The sequence below is a fragment of the Rhincodon typus genome, chromosome 2, assembly GCF_021869965.1.
Source record: "Rhincodon typus isolate 14 chromosome 2, sRhiTyp1.1, whole genome shotgun sequence".
In the NCBI taxonomy this organism is placed as follows: domain Eukaryota; kingdom Metazoa; phylum Chordata; class Chondrichthyes; order Orectolobiformes; family Rhincodontidae; genus Rhincodon; species Rhincodon typus.
Genome location: NC_063333.1, coordinates 76,269,165 through 76,290,430, shown reverse-complemented (window position 1 = coordinate 76,290,430; position 21,266 = coordinate 76,269,165). Strand labels below are relative to the sequence as shown.

The following is a 21,266-nucleotide window of genomic DNA, read 5'->3' as shown; positions in this document are numbered from 1 at the left end:
GAAGATATTTGCCAAAAACCGGTACCAGGGACGAAAAATTTCACTTATTTGCAGAGACTAGAGAAGCTGGTAACAAAAGATTAAAGGGAGATCTGATAGAGCTGTACGATATTATAAGGGGTTTTACTGGAGTGTTCAGGATGAACTTGTTACCACTGTCAAGCGTGCCAGGGCTTGGTAGTTAGGGAATCACAAAGTTAAGACAATTGACAAAAGAACCAGATAGGATGTAGGAATTATTTTACACAGCAAATTGTTGTGATCTAGGATGTTTGTCTGACACTGCGTCTGATTGGACAGTTCTTTTAAATAGATGTGATATGTTGAATTATTTCCTGTGTTCTACAATTCCATGCCCTGGATTTTTATCCATAGAGTGAGGAGAATTGCCAATTGTGTAAAACCTGCTTCTAACAACGTCTGCTCAAAAGTCAGATTTTTATTCCAGCATGACAGGATTCCCTGGGAACTGGGCTTGGTGACTCCAGGATGGGAGCGAAGAATATCAAGTACAGAAGGTCTGCCTCTGTGCATTGGTACTATTTGAAGTTTTTTAAAAAAGAGAATAAAACATTAAACAATCCTCTATCCCTCCCACACCCCTCATCCTCACACTCTCCGCATGCTCATCCACTTCAACCCATGTTAAACAGGCCCCCAACTAACCCATAATACTCGATGACAAACTATGCTCCTTGCTGTAGCACCTCAAAGTACCTTTGCCCCTGTACCTACTCCTTGACACTTCATACACTCTATGATAACCTATGCCTTTACACATACCTCAGAATCCTTTAATGCCCCTCTGCCAACTCATTCCAACTTCTGCACCCACCCACCATCTTCTGTCTTTAAATCTACCATGCCAACTGTCCCAGTTATGACCATGGGAAGACCTCAGCACCAACGCAGAAATGAAATAAAGTTCTGCAGATCTATTTCATACTACATAACATTGAAAAAAAAAGCACTGTCGCTTATAAAAATCAACTTCCTATATTTACATTTTTTCCACTACATAACACCTTATAACAACCACCATCTCATTTAGGGGCATAAGTCCCAATTACTACAAGCACTGGAGTTAATAGACACACTTCAAATAGCTTATAATTTTTTGTAGCTATTATAAAAATCTATTAAATAGCAGGTACTCTGTTGTGATCATAGATGGTTGTGATATAGTTCATGCAATGCCAGTCCAGTTATGGAGATCCTCAGGCTTCTGTCAACAGATCAATTGAAATAGCAAGCTGTAATTTTAACACTCCAGAAATTGTTTCTCAAATATTTAAGAGGCAAGGTTTTTCAATACATTAATACTTATGATAGCTCCCTTTGACAAGTTCCTTTTGACAATTCTCTTTAACATGTCTTTTTGACAAGTGTGGCAGTTGTTTTTGTCATGATCCCAGTTATAAGAATACAGGGGAGGCGATGGCCCAGTGGTAATATCGCTGGACTGTTAATCCAGAGACCCGGATAATGTTCTGGGGATCCAGGTTCAAAGATGGTGGACTTTGAATTCAATAAGAATCTAATGATGACCATGAATCCACTGTCGATTGTTGGAAAAACCCACCTGGTTCACTAATGTCCTTTAGGGAAGGAAACTGCCATCCTTACCTAGTCTGGTCTACATGTGACTCCAGACGCACAACAATGTGGTTGACTCTAAACTGCCTACTGGGCAATTAGGGATGGGCAATAAATGCTGCCTGATCAGTGATGCCCTCACTCCGTGAATGAATAAAGGAAAAAAAAACAACCTAGATTTTGTTATGTGGCTAGATAGATGACAATCTTTTAAAGAATAGAAATCATGGAAGCACAAGTATAAGAAAACAAATACCAGCATTTCAGAACTGAATTCAAATGGCAAAACAATATTTACAAACCTGAACAAATCCAATATTAGACACAATGATTAAATAGGTATTCCAAACAACGGAGATTATTATTCTAAACATTACATATATAGCTGAGACTCTAATGTTCAGAATTAACAAAGTAGATAGGAGTTGAGACAAACTCTTAAGACTGCACTTGAAATGGCCAACGTGGTCAAAACAGATCCCACTTTGCTTTTAAGAACACTGTGCTCAAAGCTCATTAAAACATTCACAAGAGATTCCAAATCCTCATTTTCAAAGATCTAGCCTTGAAATGCCTTCAAAGGTTCTCTGAGTTGAACTGCATCAATGACAGTTGATGTCTTAGTAGTTCAGTCTCTTCTCCTCAGGCCAATGTCCCCAGGCCTCCTGACACTGTTCTCAAGCGTCTAATTACTGGCACAATGTCAGCTTTTATCAAACAACTAGCTTCACCAAACTGTCACTGAATCTCTCCAAGCTCTAATCTTCCTCATCTGCAAATATTGCTGCTGAAATCCCATCACCTCATTCTGAGCAACATTGAAATATCAATGTCTCCCAGGGCCTCTCTTTAGCTGTCATCCTTTTCCAGGCATGGAGCCACTTCTTTGTAGGGTTTCTCCTGAAACCTTGGCTGTAATTTCCTGGCTGTCAGAATGTGACCACTGAGCCTATTCCAGATAGATTACCCATCAGTGTGAACATTGCTGTGCTAGTAGAGGTGGGGACAAACACCTTGATAGTGCATCTTCTGAGGATACAACTCTTCCTTCTCAAGAGTGGCGTTTGTGTTTCTAGTGATGGGTCTGGGAGAATGGGTCTCTTCCTTGATGTTTCCTGGTGTGGTAATGGGATCTGGAGGATGCAAGGAAAAGCGTAAAGAGTTATAAATGTCACTCCAACCTAGATATTTTTAAAGCTGCTTTTGTTTCATATGCAGCTGGAAGTGGAGGCTTTCTCATGCAATGGGTACATACACTCAGGTCTCACTTCCGCACAGGCATGGTCACCTTCCGCTTCTGCCAGCCCCACTGCCTGCTCCTTGAAGGAAGTCAGTCAGCAGCCTTATGTCAGGCATACTGCCCTGTCTCTGGACACACTTGTGCTTATTGTATACGTGCTTGTCTGCAGACACAGAAAAAAAAGCTCCTGATGAGTTTGCTATTGGTGATGTGCCTCTGGAATCGGCCATTAATAAGCTAATGAAGATGCATAGACAAGGAGTGAAATGTTTGGCAGGAATGCCAGAGATTATGCAGAACCTGGATTGAAGGGCAGTGTGTCTGCCCAGGTTCAACCTGATGTCATCGCTTTGGCAGGTGACTAGATGGCTACCTCCATGGAATGGGTGGTGTTCAACATGGACAGCCAGATCCAGCAGAACAATCAGTATCTGCCATACATAGGCCTGAGGATCTACACTCCATCATTCAAGTAATGGATGCCTTCATTCAGTAACTACATGAAGCGGTAGCCCTGAAGGTTCCCCTCCTCGCCCAAAGGGATGAGGAAGGTGCTGTTACAAATTGACAGGGAGGACAAGTGATCATTCAGACACCGAAAGATGGTCACCTCAGGATACCCCAGAGTTTCCCTGCCTCCCATCAGCCTTCACCCTAAATTGCCTGGTATAGGTTTTATTTGTTTTCTTATGCCTGCTGTAGGTTTTGATATTGCTAATCAACCTGTAAAGAAATAATTTTACACTGAGGCCTCTGGCTCAGAAGTGGGAACACTATCATCGTGCCACAGTACATCTCAATCTGGTATAGCTTTGACTTGATGCAATAATATAAATTAGGTGATAGTGAATTGGGATCCTGTAATACAGCTTTTTTGACATGCCTTCAATTAAAGTAAAACCTAGAATGTGTAAAGCATGGTTGCCAATTCAGTATTATGCTGTCTGCATATTTCATACAGTCAAAATCTAGCCCACTGCGTGTTATTAACATACCAGATTCTGAAGTTTGTATCTTACTTCAATAGTCACACCAACAGTGTTGTTAAAATAATACACCAACAGAAATATCACACTCACATAACAATAGTGGGAGGAGGGGGCAAGATTTAATTCCCATTGGCATTTTGACAAATTCCCTGGTAAAGTCAGAATTCATGTATTCCTTATCAGCATGCGACAGTATTATTTCCTATATGGCTCACACTTAGGAAATGAGTTATGATTTAGGAAAAGTGGAATGTGACCAACCTTCTTAAGAAACTGATATCTTCATTCCATTAGGAAACAGACTATTAGTAATATTATTCCCATTACTCTTGTGAAATTCTTCCATACTGACTCAAAATTAATACAAAGGTAAATATTGTATGAAAGGAGTATTAACACATTGCAAATGGCATGGAGCACTGCAAATCATTGTTTATAATTAGCAAAATAATATCCAGGAATAATTTTCCGCCTTAGATTTGGGTTTGGAGCGTGAGAACTGTCATCATTGTCAGTCCCTCAAAAGAAGGGTGATGTCTGAAGGCATCATAATTTGTGTGTCCTCAGTAGGCCACTCCTGGAGCCACAGTTCTTTGGGCAGATGACAAATGTTGCTCTGAGGATGGGGCATGGGAATGGCTCTGCTTTCTCCCTTTCCCACCTGTCAGCTTTCTGCATCAGAATTCAAACTGTTAGTGCCTGACTCTGATGTGGCTTTTTAACTGAAGCACTATTGCTTAATGGCTTGGTGTAATTATCTCCCACGGCCTATTGTCAATTTGTCTGACTTTCAATGAGACCTTTGGAGCGTTCCTAAATGTCCTTTGTCCTTGTTATTGGCAGCATCCTTAAATTGTGTACAGGTAGGCCCTCAGAAGCTGATTACTTATCCACACTGTCAGGTTCAGTGAAGCTTGCTTTGAACGAGCATAGTTGTAATAATGGAGAAATTGCCTTGGCATGGACACTGGGGCCTCGCAGCCTAACTTCCTACCCAATCTAGGATACTCTGCAGAGACGTCAGTGATGGAAATTCTCCAGCACCTGGAAATTCCCTTGTAGGCAATCCAAGCCCCATTGCCACACAGAAGGATGGTGACAACAACATCACTGCACACCAAAACCTTTACCCAGCCTTGCAGATCCCTATTTCAATCAGAGGGTAGATCTTGTCATTATTGTGCCCTTCAAGTGGCCAGTAATGTGGAAGTTATGGACATCGTTATAAAAGGTACAACTTATTTCTTTCATAATAATGTTCAAAACTTAATTGTGCGTTTTTTCCGATAGGTGGAAAACACACAAATGGCACAGGTGTCAGTTGGTACCTTGGAACGTCCGTCAGGACAGCCCTGGAGCACAGGAAACTTGCGGTCCAGGACTTCAAACTAGAGGTTAGTTTCATTCTTTAAGGCCTTCTTGTCACATGTTAAATGTATTGGACTGCTGTTTCCACTGTATTACATTGCTTATTTCAATTAGTCAAACCAGTGCAAAAGATCAAGGAGTTTTTAGTGCAGCTTGTCTTCACTGCATATTAAGTTTCCATGATTTTTTTGTGCACTAGTTTAAAAACAATCTTGCCGGCAGATAGCACCATACACAAAATTAGCAATACCTTGTAATTGAATTCACCAACATTTTGAGTTTCTGCTAATTGTACTAGTTTGCAGGCCTTCGAGGAGGCTCTGAAATTAAATTAAAACCAAAAGAATTGCGGATGCTGTAAATCAGGAACAAAAACAAAGTTGCTGGAAAAGCTCAGCAGGTCTGGCAGCATCTGTGAAGGGGAAAAAACAGAGTTAATGTTTTGGGTCCAGTGACCCTTCCTCTGAAATTAAATTGTTTTCTTCAGCATTGGAAACTGATTGGGACATCTAGAACATTTCCATTTTATGTCTTATAATTACTAAGAAACTAATTACCCAATATAAGTGATAAAATGTTTAGCTTTAAAAGTCATTTTCAGTAATTCGGACCATAAACCTGGGAGAGAAGGTGGGAGGTGACCTTACTGATTCCCCCAATCAAACAGGGATGTGGAAGTTTGGGAGTCAACCTTGCAGTCCTGATGTTAATTGAGACCCTCCAGTGCTCAATCAGGGGATCAATTCAAGGCTTCTTCTGTGCCACTGGCATTCTGCCAGCGGCAAATGGACCCGTTGCCTCATGAGGAGGCTTCCCAGCATAACCTGAAGACTATTTTGTAGCTCAGGGATGTCCTCCTGTTAGTGCACCCTGTCGTCCATGAAGGACACACTCTTTCTCGGCCATCTTTTCGTCAGACAGCGTACTTACTAAATTCAGCTTCCAGCCAGATCATCAGCTAATTCCAAAGCAGAAACTCTCGGCCATTGAATATTCATTAGGCCTTCGGACTGTATTGGTATGCATTTTAGTTGTGTGAATCTGTGAATCTATGAATTCTGGCTAATTCTGTTTGCTCAGTTGAGAGAAAACTAATCTCTTTCAAGGTCTTAAATTGTTGCATCGTTCCAGAATTGTAATTCTGAAGTTTCAGATTAAGAAGTGCATCAAGAAATTTGGGACATGGTGTAAAAGTATTTTATTTACTCAGTTTATCGAAACTATAGACAAAACAATCAGTTTAATAAGGCTGTTGAATAGTTATTCAGAGGTACATTTCTTGTATATTTAATAGAATTATATAAATTGTCATATTTTTGTGTGAAGAACAGAAAAGTGTTGTCAATCATCTGTTTACATATTCATGTTTAATTTAAATATAAATGTTGCTTCTCTGAGCCAATTTACGATAATAGTGAAACTTGCCAATACATTGAAATCATAGTCATACATCATAGAAACAGGCCCTTCAGCCCACTGTATTTGTACACTTTAATATTTCTGTATCTTCTCATCTGCTAATTATATAAAATGTTAAAACTTCAACAGACTATTACATTTTTGGACCATCTGAGGTAATAACTTTATAGCATAAAAATACAACCAAAATATACCCCAAAAAATTGTAGATTGCAAACGTTTTAAGCTATTGGGTTATTTTATGTTTTATCATGATTAAGGACTACATCAATTATTTTGTGGTATAAATTTATAATATTTTTAAATATGCAGCTGTTTAGAAATTACAGTAACCATGATGCAAACTTATAATTTTATGCCAAACTTATATACCAAATCTCCATTTGTCTGGAACCCAGTAGGTAACAAAAGTGAAATGTGACCTTGGGGGCTTGTTTTAAAATAAGCAGTATGTTGTTGTGGTATCCCAGTGAGCATAGAGTATCCCAGGATTAGTCATTATTCCATAATGTAATACATGTTCTCTGCTATTGTGATACTCTTCAATTCCTTATCTACATTTTATTGCCGACTTCAGGACCCCAACATCTCGACAGAAAAAAACAGGTTCCAAGCCCACACTTGCCAGCAGCACAGGCCTTGGTGGTGTTACCCTAGATAGCCTCTTAATTGGCCAACTCTGGATTAGTGTGCAATTAAGTACTGTAGAGTGGATGAGCTCTGATGTGTCAACAGCCCCACAGGGAGAGGTCAATACTGTTGAGGCAGTTAGGAGTCGTCAGCATACTTCCAAGTAAGTAAATTAAAAATAAAATGCTCAGGGTGTGCAGGGTGGAGAGAAATTCCCTCTGGTGAGGAAGTTGCTAGGGCCAAAGAGGTAGCCTTTCATGCTGGCAGCCTGGTAAAGTGATCCTTAATAGGGCTGTTAAGTATTCAAATCGCTGCCTGCCTCCTGAGGACAGGAAACCTACTGATCTTGTAGCCTTTTGCTGGAAACGTTCCAAAGCAACAAGACTAAGCTAGAGTATAATCCTAACACGGCTCCACCACCGCCATTTTTTAACACCTTACCCCATCTTTCAGCCTGTCAAAAGGGTTTGATGAAGGAGAAAGAAAGGGGAGAGGTATCAAGCAATAAAATTCTGCCCGAACTTGTAAATAATTTCCTTCATCATTTCTGCAAAAATCAAAGATATCTCCTCCAGCTTAATTTTCACAAAATAGAAGCCATATTTATTTCTGCAAATATCTGTGCACCTCTGGCAGTCACTCCATTCATCTTTCCAATTACCACCTCGAGATAAATCAGGAAAGGAAGAACCTCAATGTATTTCTCGACACTGGGCTAAGCTGTCATGCTGTTGTGTATATTCTGGCTACTTCTCTTTATGTTGTCTTCTTTATAAGATTCTAGAATTAGTGACACAGGATCATGAGCTCAAATCCAATCAACCAATGTTTTCAAGAATATAAACTGTCACGCCACCTAGTCTGGCCAAAGTGTAATTTTAGTGCATATCATATAGTTCACTCTTAAAGCCCTCTGAAATGCCTGAAAGATAATCAATTTGTCAAGGCCAAAACAAATGAATAATAAATCTGGCTTCCCTTATGTTAACAGATAATTTAAAGCTCTCTGAAACATTACTTGTTTGCATTTTTATTTCCATGCCACTGTGGGATTTTATCAGTTCAGGATTTAACTTCTCTCAGTTTACCCAGCATAAGATGAGAATTAACTGCCACCAATGCTTGCTTCTTCTTGAGCAGTCCCTTGTGGTTGAGGATGACTTGCTTCCAGACAAAAAATGCTTTTCCTGGTGACTGAAGAGGCTAATGTACAGCCTATAGCCTCTGTCAGAGGTGGGGCAGGTGGTGGCATGGGGAATGGGTGGATGGAATGCGTGGTTTGTCATGCTGCCTGTTGACATGACTTCAGCTTTCCATTGGTGTTGAGGCTTGAGACACACCGATCCTTTCCAGATGCCTTTCCTCCTCCTCGAGAGGTCCTAGACCACAGTTTCCCAGGTGTCATTAAGGATAATGAGTTTTTTTCAAAGAGACTTTGAGGGTGTCCTTTGAAGTGTTTCCCCTGGGAGTAGGAGTAGAGTTGAAGTGTCAGCAGCAGCACAAGAATAAAGGGGCAGATGTCCTCTTTCTTTGCTGCCATGATTCTCACTCCTATTAATACCAGTTACCTTTGCTGAACAGTACATATATGTCCTCACACTAAGTCAGGAAAGGATTGATTTGATAAATTATGCCCTCACAGTTGAATAGCTTGTTGTTCACTGTTGGAGAAGACCCATGGAATGTGCATAAGATTTTGGAGCGTGATAAGTTTCCATGAAATCTTAACACAGCAGAAGTAGAGGGAAGAAGGGAGAAAATCAGAATGAAAATCGAAAAAGGGGAGCAACAAGACTGAATGTGGGTAATCCTGCTAAAGCAGATTCACATAAAATCAAGTTTTCCCATGAGAAATATGGAGCAAACACAATCATCTGGAAGTTTTTGCACATTGTCATGCATAAGGATCTGATCTGACACAAAGGCACAAAGTATTTTCAGGGCTTCCCTTATTTTGTAAACAACAGTTTCTCAGGGCACTATGTGCATGAGAGAGTCTATGCTATGAATATGTCGCCCAAGAAAACTTCCTGCCTGCTAAGTGCTAGTAAAGATGAACTTTTACCACCCAGCTTCCTGTTTCCTGCCCTGTGAAAGTCTTTGGTTCTCACAAATCCACATTTCATAACCACTGCTTTAAAAAAATTGTCTAAGGCAAATTGCTTACAAATCATTTAGTCTGATTCTGTTTGCTTTTATACTTGTATTATAGCTTAAGGGTAGAATTGTGAACATTTTAAAGGCTAAATTGAATTGTAAGGGAAAGGTTGTTCCTCTGTTTCAATATTTATATCATGACAACTATATTCAAATGAAACTTTAAAACAAAAAAGACCAGCATTAGAACTACCTCAATTGTAATGTTAGAGTCATAGGCCCTTTGGCTCAACCAGTCCATGCTGACCATGTCCCAAACTAAACTAGTCCCACCTGCCTGCGCTTGGCCCATATCCCTGCAAATCTTTCCTATTCATGAACTTATCCAAATGTCTTTTAAACATTGTAACTGTACCTGCATCCACCACTTCCTTTGATAGTTCATTCCGCACATGAACCACTCTCTGTGCAAAAAGGTTGCCCCTCATGTCCTTTGTAAATCTTTCTCCACTTATCTTAAAAGTATGACCTCTAGTTTGAACTCAACCACTCTAGGGAAAAGACGCTTGTCATTCACCTTATCTATGCCCCTCATGATTTTATAAACCTCAATAAGTTTACCCCTCAACTTCCTATGCAGTGAAAAAGGTTCCTGCCTTTCCAGTCTATTTTTATATCGCAAACTCTCCATTCCTGGTAACATCCTGGTAAATCTTTTCTGAACCCTGTCCTGTTTAATAATATCCTTCCTATCACAGGGTGACCAGAACTGTACACAATACTCCAGAAGAGGCTTCACCACATTCTGTACAACCTCAACATGATGTCCCAAATCCTATACTTCAAGGTTGTAATAATATTGTATTCTATTGGAAACAGTACATTTTGTCCTCATTATTCATTTTTCACTAATAAATTCTATGACAGCAGCAGCTGAAATGTAAAGATAATATCTATTTTGGAATGATATTTGATCAGGTAAAAAAAGCTTCACAAAAAACATTATGAAAGATGCAGTCCTCCAGCAAATTGTTAATCTTAGTTACACTGCTCTGGAAAAAAAAACAAAGACTTCAATAAAAATGAAAATCAGGAGAAATTTATAATGGGTGACTAATTCAGTAGTACCATTTAACCTGCCTTCAAAAGACAAAATTAGCCCCACTATCATCATCTTTGTTCCCTTTCCCCTTAACTACTTTATATTCATTCTTCACTCACTTCTAGTTCTATCGTGCTTGCAATCTTTCCATCATCCCACATTAGTGCCATTATTCCCCCATTAGCCTGCTGAACTAGAAAAATCAAATTGTCTCGAACACCCATTTACAATTCCTCATAACGTGGTCTAATATTATTAAAATAGTATACTCAATCACCCTTATGGACCTAACAGTGTCAAAAAATCCACATTCTTATGACATTTGTAACTGCATGTGACTTCTGTTGAGAATGTGGCAAAGTGATTTTTTTTCCATTCAGAAAACCTAGTTGTTAATCTTATTCTCTGTCTCTCAAGATCACTGTTAAGTAGACTCTTCTCTCCATGCATTGACTGTTAATTACTACTAAGTGACATTGTGCTGCAGTATTTTGAAATTATAATGGCATGATAATTTTTGTTTCCCTTCCTTCAAAGGAAGTTAAATTTTTGAATTTAAAATTTTGTAATGTTAATATTTTTTTTCTCACAAATCAAACCTGCTTAATGTTTCCACTAGGTTTTAAATAACTTCTTCCAGCACTGGTCAGCCTTTCCTTCTCCAGCTTTCCTGCTATGCCTTTTCAGTATATTACCAGCCCACTTGCACTTCGAACTCTTTTAAGGAAACTGTGAGGCTCTTATTTTGGCCTTGTTCTACTTCTGAACTATTCCAATGCCTAACTTTCACATTACAGAGACAATCCAGAGAATTGGCAGTTAAATTCCAATATCAATGGTGGTTATGCTATTTCAATGCATTTTAATACTTTGAAAAGTGTTCGTATCAATTCCTTTAACTGTAGGCCATGAGATTCTCTGACTTATCCTCATGGGCTATCTCTTTTGCATTTTAGATCAGTTTTTTTATATGCACACTTCTCAGTGTAAGTGTGCCCATTTTGATGCTGCTGACCATGCTATAATAGATACTACATGTGATGACTGACTGATACATTATAAAAGCTACCACATAGCCTCTATAGCCACTTTTCTGATTGCAGTTCCAACTGCTTTTCCACATTACCTTGGCTTTGAAATTGTCAAGTTTGGTATTATTTACAAGTTTTCATCTAAATTTTCTTGAGCCAATTAAAATTTTATATAAACTGTGGCCAGAATTTCCTTAGCTCCTAGAGATGGGCTGGGAGACAGGAGGAATGTTAAAATGACAGCAAAAAGCATAAGGGGGAAACCTCACTTCCTCCCCCTGCCATGGTGTTTATGTAGGAATGGCAGTAGCTCAGTTGCCTGCTGAAGGAAGGCAGAGTTCAAGTAATTAATTGGTCAGTACAGGTTAAATTTCCCTGCTTTTGGCATTTTACCAACATTCTGTGCCTCCTCCGATTCATGGTGAGACTAGCTGTTTAACCAGATTTCCTCCCATCAGAGCTTCCTAAGAGATCAAAAGCAAAGTTGCTGGAAAAGCTCAGCAGGTCTGGCAACATCTGTGAAGGAGAAAACAGAGTTAACGTTTTGGGTCCACTGACCCTTCCTCAGAAGACCCTTCCTCACCGGACCCGAAACGTTAACTCTGTTTACTCCTTCACAGATGCTGCCAGACCTGTTGAGCTTTTGCAGCAACTTTGTTTTTGTTCCTGATTTACAGCATCCACAGTTTTTTTGGTTTTCCTAAGAGATCATTGACTGCTTTCACATTAATTGCTCTTTGATTTCTACTGGCATTTACTGAGTTATTGAAGGCTTGAATTGTTACTTAAAGTGGTTCATGTTTACAGGGTAATAGCTGAAAACCATGGTTCCCAATTCAAGCGTTCTGACCAGGCGATGTGCTGTCTTGAGGATGATATAGTTTCTGTTCCTCCTTGGCCTCCTTGCCTCCAGCATGACAGAGAGAGTCAATGGAGGTAACACAAATGAAGACAGGCTGCTCAAAGAAGGAAGAGGAAGGGACAAGTGTACTTATCAGGAGGCCATATCGACTCAGTATCTTTAGGAGACATTTTTCCTACATCACCCTCGCTGAGGAACAGTGTATGCAATGTTTCAGTTCCTCTAAGGACATGCTTAATGAAATCTGCCACTAATTATAAATAGAACTGCACCATCACAATAGGCTGAAGTAATCATTGCCAGTAAAGTTAACCATGGATGTTAACTTCTTTGTGACAGTATCCTTCCAAGTTTTAGCAAGCAACCTCTCTAACATCTCTCACTGCATCATCCACATTGTATAAGGGAATTGACTGACATTTGGTATGCAGAGAGAGGAGGATACATGGCTTTCATACTTTTATGGAGAGAAGCAGGCAGCTTTGCCAGAATATTGGTGTCTGTGGTGTCGGATGCACACATGTGGCTTTGCAGGCACTACATACAAATTCAGGGATTTATTGCATTCGCAAATGTTACCTTTCCCTCAATGCCTGGCTGGTGTATGATCAAACTCAGATTATCATGCAGGTCAGTATCCAATTCGTGTAACCTAAGTGTTGAGGAAGCATCTAAAAACAATAGCTTGGGATAGAATTAGTAGCCATCTGAAAATGTTGAGTTGCTGGAGGTTTTTGAAGAAGTAATGGAAAGAGTCAATGAGGACAATGCTGTTGATTTAGTGTACATGATCATTCTAAAAGTATTTGATACAGCACCACACAACAGACTTACGAAAAAATTTACAGCACATGGAATAAAAGGGATAGTAGCAACATGGATACAAAATTGTCTGATGAAGAAGGAGCAAAGAGTAATGGTCAGTGGATATTTCTGTTGCAGTTACAGAGAAGATGCAGAGAAAGATCAGCTCTAATGTATGAGAGGTCTGTTTGTAAGTCTGATAACAGCAGGGAAGAAGCTGTTCTTAAATTTGCTGGTATGTGTTTTCAAACTTTTGTATCTTCTGCCTGGTGGAAGAGAGTTTAACCATGGTGGGAGAGGTTTTTGATTATGTTGGCTGCTTTCCCAAGGTGGCAGGAAGAATAAATGGAGTGAATGGATGGAGTGCTGGTTTTTATGATGGACTTGGTTGTGTTTACAACCCTCTGTAATTTCTTGCAGTACTAGGCAGACCTGTTACCATACCAAATTGTGATGCATCTGGATAGGATGCTTTCTATGATGCATCAATAAAAATTCATGAGTCATTGCGAACATGCTGAATTTCCTTAGCTTTCTGAGGGAGTTGAGTAGTTGGTGTGCTTTCTTGACTTTAACGTTGACGTGGATGGACCAGGATAGATATTTACTCTTAGGAACTTGGAGCTCTCAACCACCACCACCACCACCCCAGCACCATTGATACAAGCAAAGATGTGCCCTTCCCTTTGTGAATTTGATGACCAGCTCCTTCATTTTGCTGATATTGAGGGAGAAATTGTTGTCTTTATATCATGCCACTGAAGTGTCTATCTCCTTCCTATAGTCTGTCTTAGCATTTTTTGAGATCTGATCCACAGCAGCGGTGTCATCTGCAAATTTGTAAACTGAGTTAGAGCTGAATTTGGCCACACGGTTGCGAGCATATCAGGAGTATAGTCAGGGCTGAATATACAGCCTTGTGGGGCACTGGTGTTGAGGATTATGGTGGAGGAAGTGTTGTCGCCTATCTTTACTGATTGTGGTCCGCGGGTCAGGAAGTCACAGATCCAGTTGGGAGCAGAGTCCTAAGTTTCAGAGTTTGGAGTTGAATTTTATTGGAATTATGCTGTTGAAGATGGAGCTAAAGTCAATATATTGGAGTGTGATGCAGGTGTCCTTGTTATCCACATGTTCCAGGGATGAGTGTAGGGCCAGATCGTGTCTGCTGTGGTCTTATTGTGATGGTAGGCGAATTGTAGCAGATTGAGGCAATCTGGGAGGCTGGAGTTGATGTATGCCATTACTAACCTCTCTACCTTATGATCTTTGCGCCTGTATTTGTGATCTTGCTAAATTTTGCAGCCTTGTTCCATACCCTAAATTATTGTGATAAGTTGCTTTCAAAAATATTTCTGTGCTTTCAACTAATCAGGACAAAAGTTTAAACAATCCATGCCTTTTATGCAATCCTACTTCTTCTATTTTTAGCAATATCATGTCGCAAGCAAGATGGTGGTCAAGTGGATATTAATAATTGTCTGAAATGGGCTGGTACAATGCCACCTTTAACTCAACACTGTCAGTTGCCCTGCCAGGATGACTGCCTGTTCACTAACTGGTCCAAATTTTCTGCCTGCAGTGGTGACTGCAGTACAGTACAGATCCGAAAGAGGACATTTGTTGGTGAGTAATTAAACAAATAAAACATGTTTAGCAGACCAATCATTCTATCTTATTCCAATAGCACAAAATGAATTTGCATATGTGAGACTCTTTCATCCTTGTTCAAACTTTTATGTATGTTTTTATGATCAAGAAGTCAAATCACGAATTTAAATTTTTGGTGAGTATTTGTGATAGGTGCCATATTCAACAATTCATTCTGCAGATACATTCATAGAGTGGAATTTTCCCATTTCCATTTTGTGTTTCGTCAAGTGAGATGCATGGCACTCAGCCCAGCATGGTTCACAGCAACTTACCTCAAATAATCCTACACTTTCCATCTCATTAATCATGTACCTAGATCTTCACATTCTTTCTCATGGAATTGAATGGCCGGAGAGGGCTATGGTATTTGGTAATATCCAGACCTTCTGGCATTTACACCAGGAGGTCATGTTTAAAGTTTGGCTGCAAACCACTGCAGAGACTGCAAGCTAGGAACTGTGGTACTCTACCATTATGACTGAGAACATGCCCTGGAAGGCAAGTTAGGTCCTTGCTTTATGGACAGGGACGTGATGGATAGGGTGGTGTAGAGGAAGGCCATAATTTTGCTGAAAAGTGCTAAAGGAGGTTACCCCACCAGACACAGCAGCCAGTTTCAATGCTGTATGTCAAGATAAAAGGAATGTACAGCAGCGTAGGGAGAAGGTCAATGACCTTCTGAACTTTGCAAAGCTAAGTGATACCATCATCTTGTCTCTGACATCTCACAGTCACAGGGCCATCACTCACTAACCCTGCTACGCACACATTTCTTACCACAACTCATGTGCTTCAACTTTCATTATTGCATGCATCAGGTCCACTCAACTGTTTCCGTCCACCTCATCCTCTCAAAATTAACTCTTCTTATCCTCTGCATTTCCACCTTTTACAATGTTGGCACATCACTACCTCTCCTGCTCCTCAATCACCATTCTCACTGCTTGTATCCATTTCTGTCATAATCTTTCCCTCCCTTTGTTTCCCTTTGAGATTCAGTAGCATCCCATTTCTGAATTCCCTACTATCAATATTCTAGGAATTATCATTGACCAGACCAGATTATCATTGAACTGGACCAGCCACATAAGTAATGTATCTACAAATCAAGTCAGAGGCTGGAATTCTATGTCAACTACCTCATATCCTGTCTCCCATATGCCTGTCCACCATCTACAAGGTACAAGTCAAGATTGTGATTGAATCCTCTCCACTTACCTGTATGGGTGCAGATCCAACAACTTTCAAAATAATTGACAACATCCAGGGCAAAACAACCCACTTAATTGGCACCCTATCAACCATATTCACCACCAAATCATGGTGGTGGCACTGTACATCATCTACAAGATGTACCACATCTCCTTCCATAGCACCTTCCAAACCAAGAAGGATAAGGACAGCAGACACATGACAATATCATCTGCAAGATGTCCTCCAAATCAGACACCATTGTGACTTGGAGCTATAGTTATATTTCTTCACTGTTACTAGGTCAGAATTGTTGGAACTCTTCCTAACATTGTGAGTGTACTTATATCCCAAGGACAATAACAGTTCAAGAAGGCAATTCTCAACACCTTGCAGGGCAATTAGGAATGGGCAAAAGTGCTGGTTTAGCCAACAATGGCCAAAACCCATGTATTAAGAAACAAAATATCAGTACTTGAAACTTTTTTCTCATGTGTCAACAAACTATTGGAAGTCTCAGCCAAGCCGCATTATCCCTGCCAACCCCTATGTTATTTTAAAGCACTACCTACTACTGTAATTATTTGATTTCTCTGGATGAAAGTTCTTTAAAGTAAGTCCTTACCAATGGAACGGATCCCATTTTTCACAGTACTTATGCTGGTGCTTCCAACACCACTCTTTCAGACATGAATTTAAACCACAGATCTGTTAATTCAGAGATTATTACCTTGGAGATGCTGCTTTATGATTTCTACCTCAGCAAAATCTCAATCCTAGTTCTACTTATGTATTTGGTTTTCATGGACTACAAAAACTGGATCCTTCCTGTTGACCTTCAAGTCCTGAGAGGATGCATTTTACCAGTGGCTAAATTGGGAATGTGAAAGGTTCCGAATTTTATCTGAAACCTACCATGCCATGGCCGAGTGTAATATTTCTCTTCAGCATGTCACTACAATCTCTCAAATGTTTGCCTTCTGAGTGCCCAATTGTACTATAATTTTCTAGTTGTTGAAACTTTGTTTCATCCTGGTATGTCCCTTAGCAAAAATATGTTTTCACTGTAACTCTCAGGGAAAAGCAGGAAGAGAGAGAAATGTAGGAATGCTCAACTTTTCCCTCTGATTGAGACCCAATTTTGTCCCTGCGACAAGTACACAGCTCAGCCTGTGGGCAACTTATCTGACTGCATTCTTCCTGAGGGAAAGATGGAAAGTTTGCTTGGCATGAAGATCCAAGGTGATATCAAGGAGTGTGGTCGTGGATATCGCTTTCAAGCCTTGGCTTGTCGTGATCAGAATAATAGACTTGTGGAATCAGGACGATGCAACAGACATGGTAAGCTGAAAGTAAATGAAAATGATTGTTAATATTTGTTTTGAATACACATATCAGTATGCAAAAGGTAGTCACCAGTATGATTTTTTTCCAACTTTACAACAAAATAAACTATTTCTGCAGTTTGAACATTAGAAATGGAAAGAGGTGCTATAGCAGCTCAAGAAAACAGTTTACCAACAACTTATGAAGCGCATTTAGGGGTGGACAATAAATGCTGGCCAATTTTCATATCTCATGAATGAATCAAGATCTGCATGGTGAATTTTTGTGACTATTGTAAGAGGATACCTAAATCCCTGCAAATGCCAACATTTATTGGTGCCTTTGCTTCTAAAAATTATTTTGTTTTTCAATTCAATTTACCAAAGTCAACAATTTCACAATTCTCCTCATGTTCCAGTTTGTCATCCTCACTTAACTGTTTTCTGTTCCTTTGCAGCCTCTTTTTTTTTATTTTCTCCTTAATTAACTTTATATCATTAGCAAATTTGGTTATATTGTACTCAGTACCGTTAAGCACTGGTCTCTGTGACACTCTGCTACTTACATCTTGCCATTCTGGAATTGACCACTTTATTCTCTATCCTGTAAATAATCCTCAATCCATGCTAATATATTACCCTGAATACCATGAGCCCCATGTTGGGATGGACTTAAAATAATATGGAAAATCTTAAGATAAATATAAGGAATGTAACTAGTAAAAATGTATTTCACTGATGTGGTTAATCTTGGAGTTAAGATGATGTTGAGTCCTTTTCATTTGTTGCTCCAAAATCTGTTGTGTTCAGATTTTTGAAAAGAGCCTAATGCAACCCCAGGAAAATCACCCTCCCATCTGTTCTACTTGCATGATTTAATGAAATTAGGCTTTGCATAAAGACTGCTAAGTTGATATCATGACTGAAAGCAAGAGAAGTTAAATTTTTAAATGCGTTCAAGCTAATTACCAGATGCTGGAGCATTAAACTGCAACCCCATCTTTCAGCTCCATATTGTTCCTTCAATCATAGCACATCTCAAACTCTTTCCCACAGTTCCTTTGCCCATAAGGAATACTCAAAATTACCAGTGAGATTAGTTTCCTGACATTTTTTTTGTGACCTTTGTCTCTGAGCAAATGTCACAACGATCAACCCTGTTTTCCCCTTTGAAAGTCTTTGATCCATTTTCCCAGGAACTGGGAGCAGAAGAGCTGGTTGACAATATGTATATGGCTCCCATGATATCTGTTTGTGAAGCATTCAGAAAACTGGCTTAGGTTTTCCAGAATTACTGTGCAAGGCATCACAAAATTTGCAGATGAATTGAAACATCGTAAATAGGATCAATTTAGTGACGATTTGCTTTGATTCTGATTTGGCTGGACGTTTTCTTCACGTGTACATTGTTAATAGAACTTTTTTTAAACCTTGTGAACCCTTGGCTCCTCAGTAGCATTTCAGTATCTGTTACGTTGAAAAGCTCTAGACCCTGTTTCCATGGAGGCCAGATTATTTTAATTTGCCTGGTACCAAATAGTATTAGTTAAGTGGGATGCACTGATTGACTCTTACTAAGCTCTTCCAATTCTGTGAAGAAAGGTTTTAAAAAAAGGGATTATTGGACTTCAGCATAGATAAATATATCTGGCAACCATATAAACTTCTTTGATATTCTATTAAACTATAATCATTTCAGATGAGGTGTGGAAGATTAGTTTAGACACATGTAACAATGCAAAAAAGTCTAACTATTGCAACATCGAATTTGCTCGAATTGTCAGCCAAAGTTCCAGAAGAGGTAACTTTAGATATTTACCATTTGGTCTTCTTGCTTTCAAGTTAGAGGTAGTATTTCTACCTGTCTGCTGACTTAGTGATAGTTTTCCTCATTCTTCCCTCTTCTACATGGGTGACACCAATTGTAGGATTCAATTTAATGTTCTGGTCTGAATCTACAAAGGCAAGAATTTCAAGAGTGAATTTTGAGAGTTGACCCATGCAGTAAAAAAAGTATCGTCTACACATGAAGACAACTACAAAGTAACATAATGTGCATGATAACAAGGTGTGGAGTTGGATGGACACAGCAGGCCAGGCAGCATCAGAGGAGCAGGAAAGCTGACGTTTCGGGTCTGGACCCTTATTCAGAAATGAGGGAGGGGAAGGGGACTCTGAAATAAATAGCGAGAGGGGGAGGCGGTGATAGAAGGTGGATAGTGAAGCAGATAGGTGGAGAGAAGATGGACAGGTCGAGGAGGCAGGGATGAAGCCAGTAAAGGTGAGTGTAGGTAGGGAGTTGGGAAGGGGTTTGGTCAGTGAGGAGGGAGGGGCGGGTAAGTGGGAGAGAAGACAGACAGGTCAAGGAGGCAGGGACGAGAAGGAGTGCTGGTCTTGGGATGAGGTCGGAGGTGGGGAGATTTTGAAACTCGTAAAGTCCACATTGAGACCATTGGGTTGTAGGGTTCCAAGGCGGAATATGAGGTGCTGTTCCTGCAGTTTTCAGGTGGCGGCGTTATGACACTGGAGGAGGCCCAGGATGGACATGTCATTCAGGGATTAGGAGAGGGAATTGAAGTTGTTCGTGACTGGGAGGTGTTGTTGTTTGTCGCGAACTGAGCGTAGGTGTTCCACAAAGCGGTCTCCGAGCCTCCGCTTGGTCTCCCCGATGTAGAGGAGGCCACATCGGGAACAGCGGATACAATATACCACATTCGCGGATGTGCAGGTGAACATCTGTTTAATGTGGAAGGTTTTCTTGTGGCCTGGGATGGAGGTGGGGGGCAGAAGGTATAGGGGCAGGAGTAGCACCTCCTGTGGTTGCAGGGAAGGGTGCCAGGGGTGGTGGGGCTAGTGGGGAGTGTGGAGCGGATAAGGGAGCCACAGAGAGAGTGGTCCCTCCGGAAGGCAGGTAAGGGTGGGGAGGGAAATATATCCTTCGTAGTGGGGTCAGATTGCAGGTGGCGGAAGTGGCGGAGAATGATGCTTTGAATCCAGAGGTTAATCCGGTGATATGTGAGGATAAGGGGAATTCTGTCTTTGTTTTTATTGCAGGGAGGGGTGTGAAGGCTGAGGAGCGGGAAATGCAAGAGATGCGGTTGAGGGCATTTTCAACCACTGTGGGAGGGATGTTGCAGCCCTTGAAAAACGAGGACATCTGGGATGTCCGGGAGTGGATCGCCTCATCTTGGGAGCAGATGCGGCAGAGGCGGAGGAATTGGGAATAGGGGATGGCATCCTTGCAGGAAGGTGGGTGAGAGGAGGTGTAGTCTAGGTAGCTGTGGGAGTTGGTGGGCTTGAAATAGATATCAGTTTCCAGGTGGTTACCAGACATGGAGACAGAGAGGTCCAGGAAGGAGAGAGAGGTATCAGAGATGGTCCAGGTGAACTTAAGGTTGAGGTGGAAGGTGTTAGTAAAGTGGATGAACTGTTTGAGCTCCTCATGGGAGCACGAGGTGGCGCCGATCCAGTCATCGATGTAACGGAGGAAGACGTGGGGGATGGGGCCAGTGTGGCTTTGGAAGAGGGACTGTTTCACATATCCTACAAAGAGGCAGGCATAGCTTGGACCCATGCGGATGCCCATGGCCACCCCCATTAGGCTGTAGGAAGTGGAAGGAGTTGAAGGAGAAGTTGTTAAGGGTAAGGACGAGGTGCATGATGGTGTGAAACAGTCCAAAAACTTCAAGCCCTGTTCTAACCCAATACTAACTAAATTGGAGAGAAATCAGTTTTCAGCACTGCTGATGTGGTAGTTGAAGTTATCTGTTTCAAGCCCATTTCAGATCTGTTGCATTTTCTTAAGCTTTGAATAATCATACTATTAAATGCTGTTGTCAAAAATCTCAACATTCAGAAAAGTTAACATCATCAACATTTTGGGAATGAAATTTCTCTTTTGTAGGGGTTTTGAATGAATGATGGTGGATCAGCAGCTAATTTTACAATCTTTTTTCCATTGA

At 40.5% G+C, this 21,266-nt stretch overlaps 1 protein-coding gene across 1 annotated transcript in view; it reads left to right on the top strand.

The window, feature by feature from the left end:
- Window positions 1-21,266, top strand: part of thsd7aa (thrombospondin, type I, domain containing 7Aa) — a 204,048-nt gene that overhangs the window by 121,843 nt on the left and 60,939 nt on the right. Inside the window, exons 11-13 of the mRNA XM_048608398.1 lie at window positions 5,116-5,219; window positions 14,567-14,761; window positions 17,057-17,320. Of these exons, the coding sequence (XP_048464355.1) occupies window positions 5,116-5,219; window positions 14,567-14,761; window positions 17,057-17,320 (563 nt within the window). The remainder of the gene's footprint in view (window positions 1-5,115; window positions 5,220-14,566; window positions 14,762-17,056; window positions 17,321-21,266) is intronic.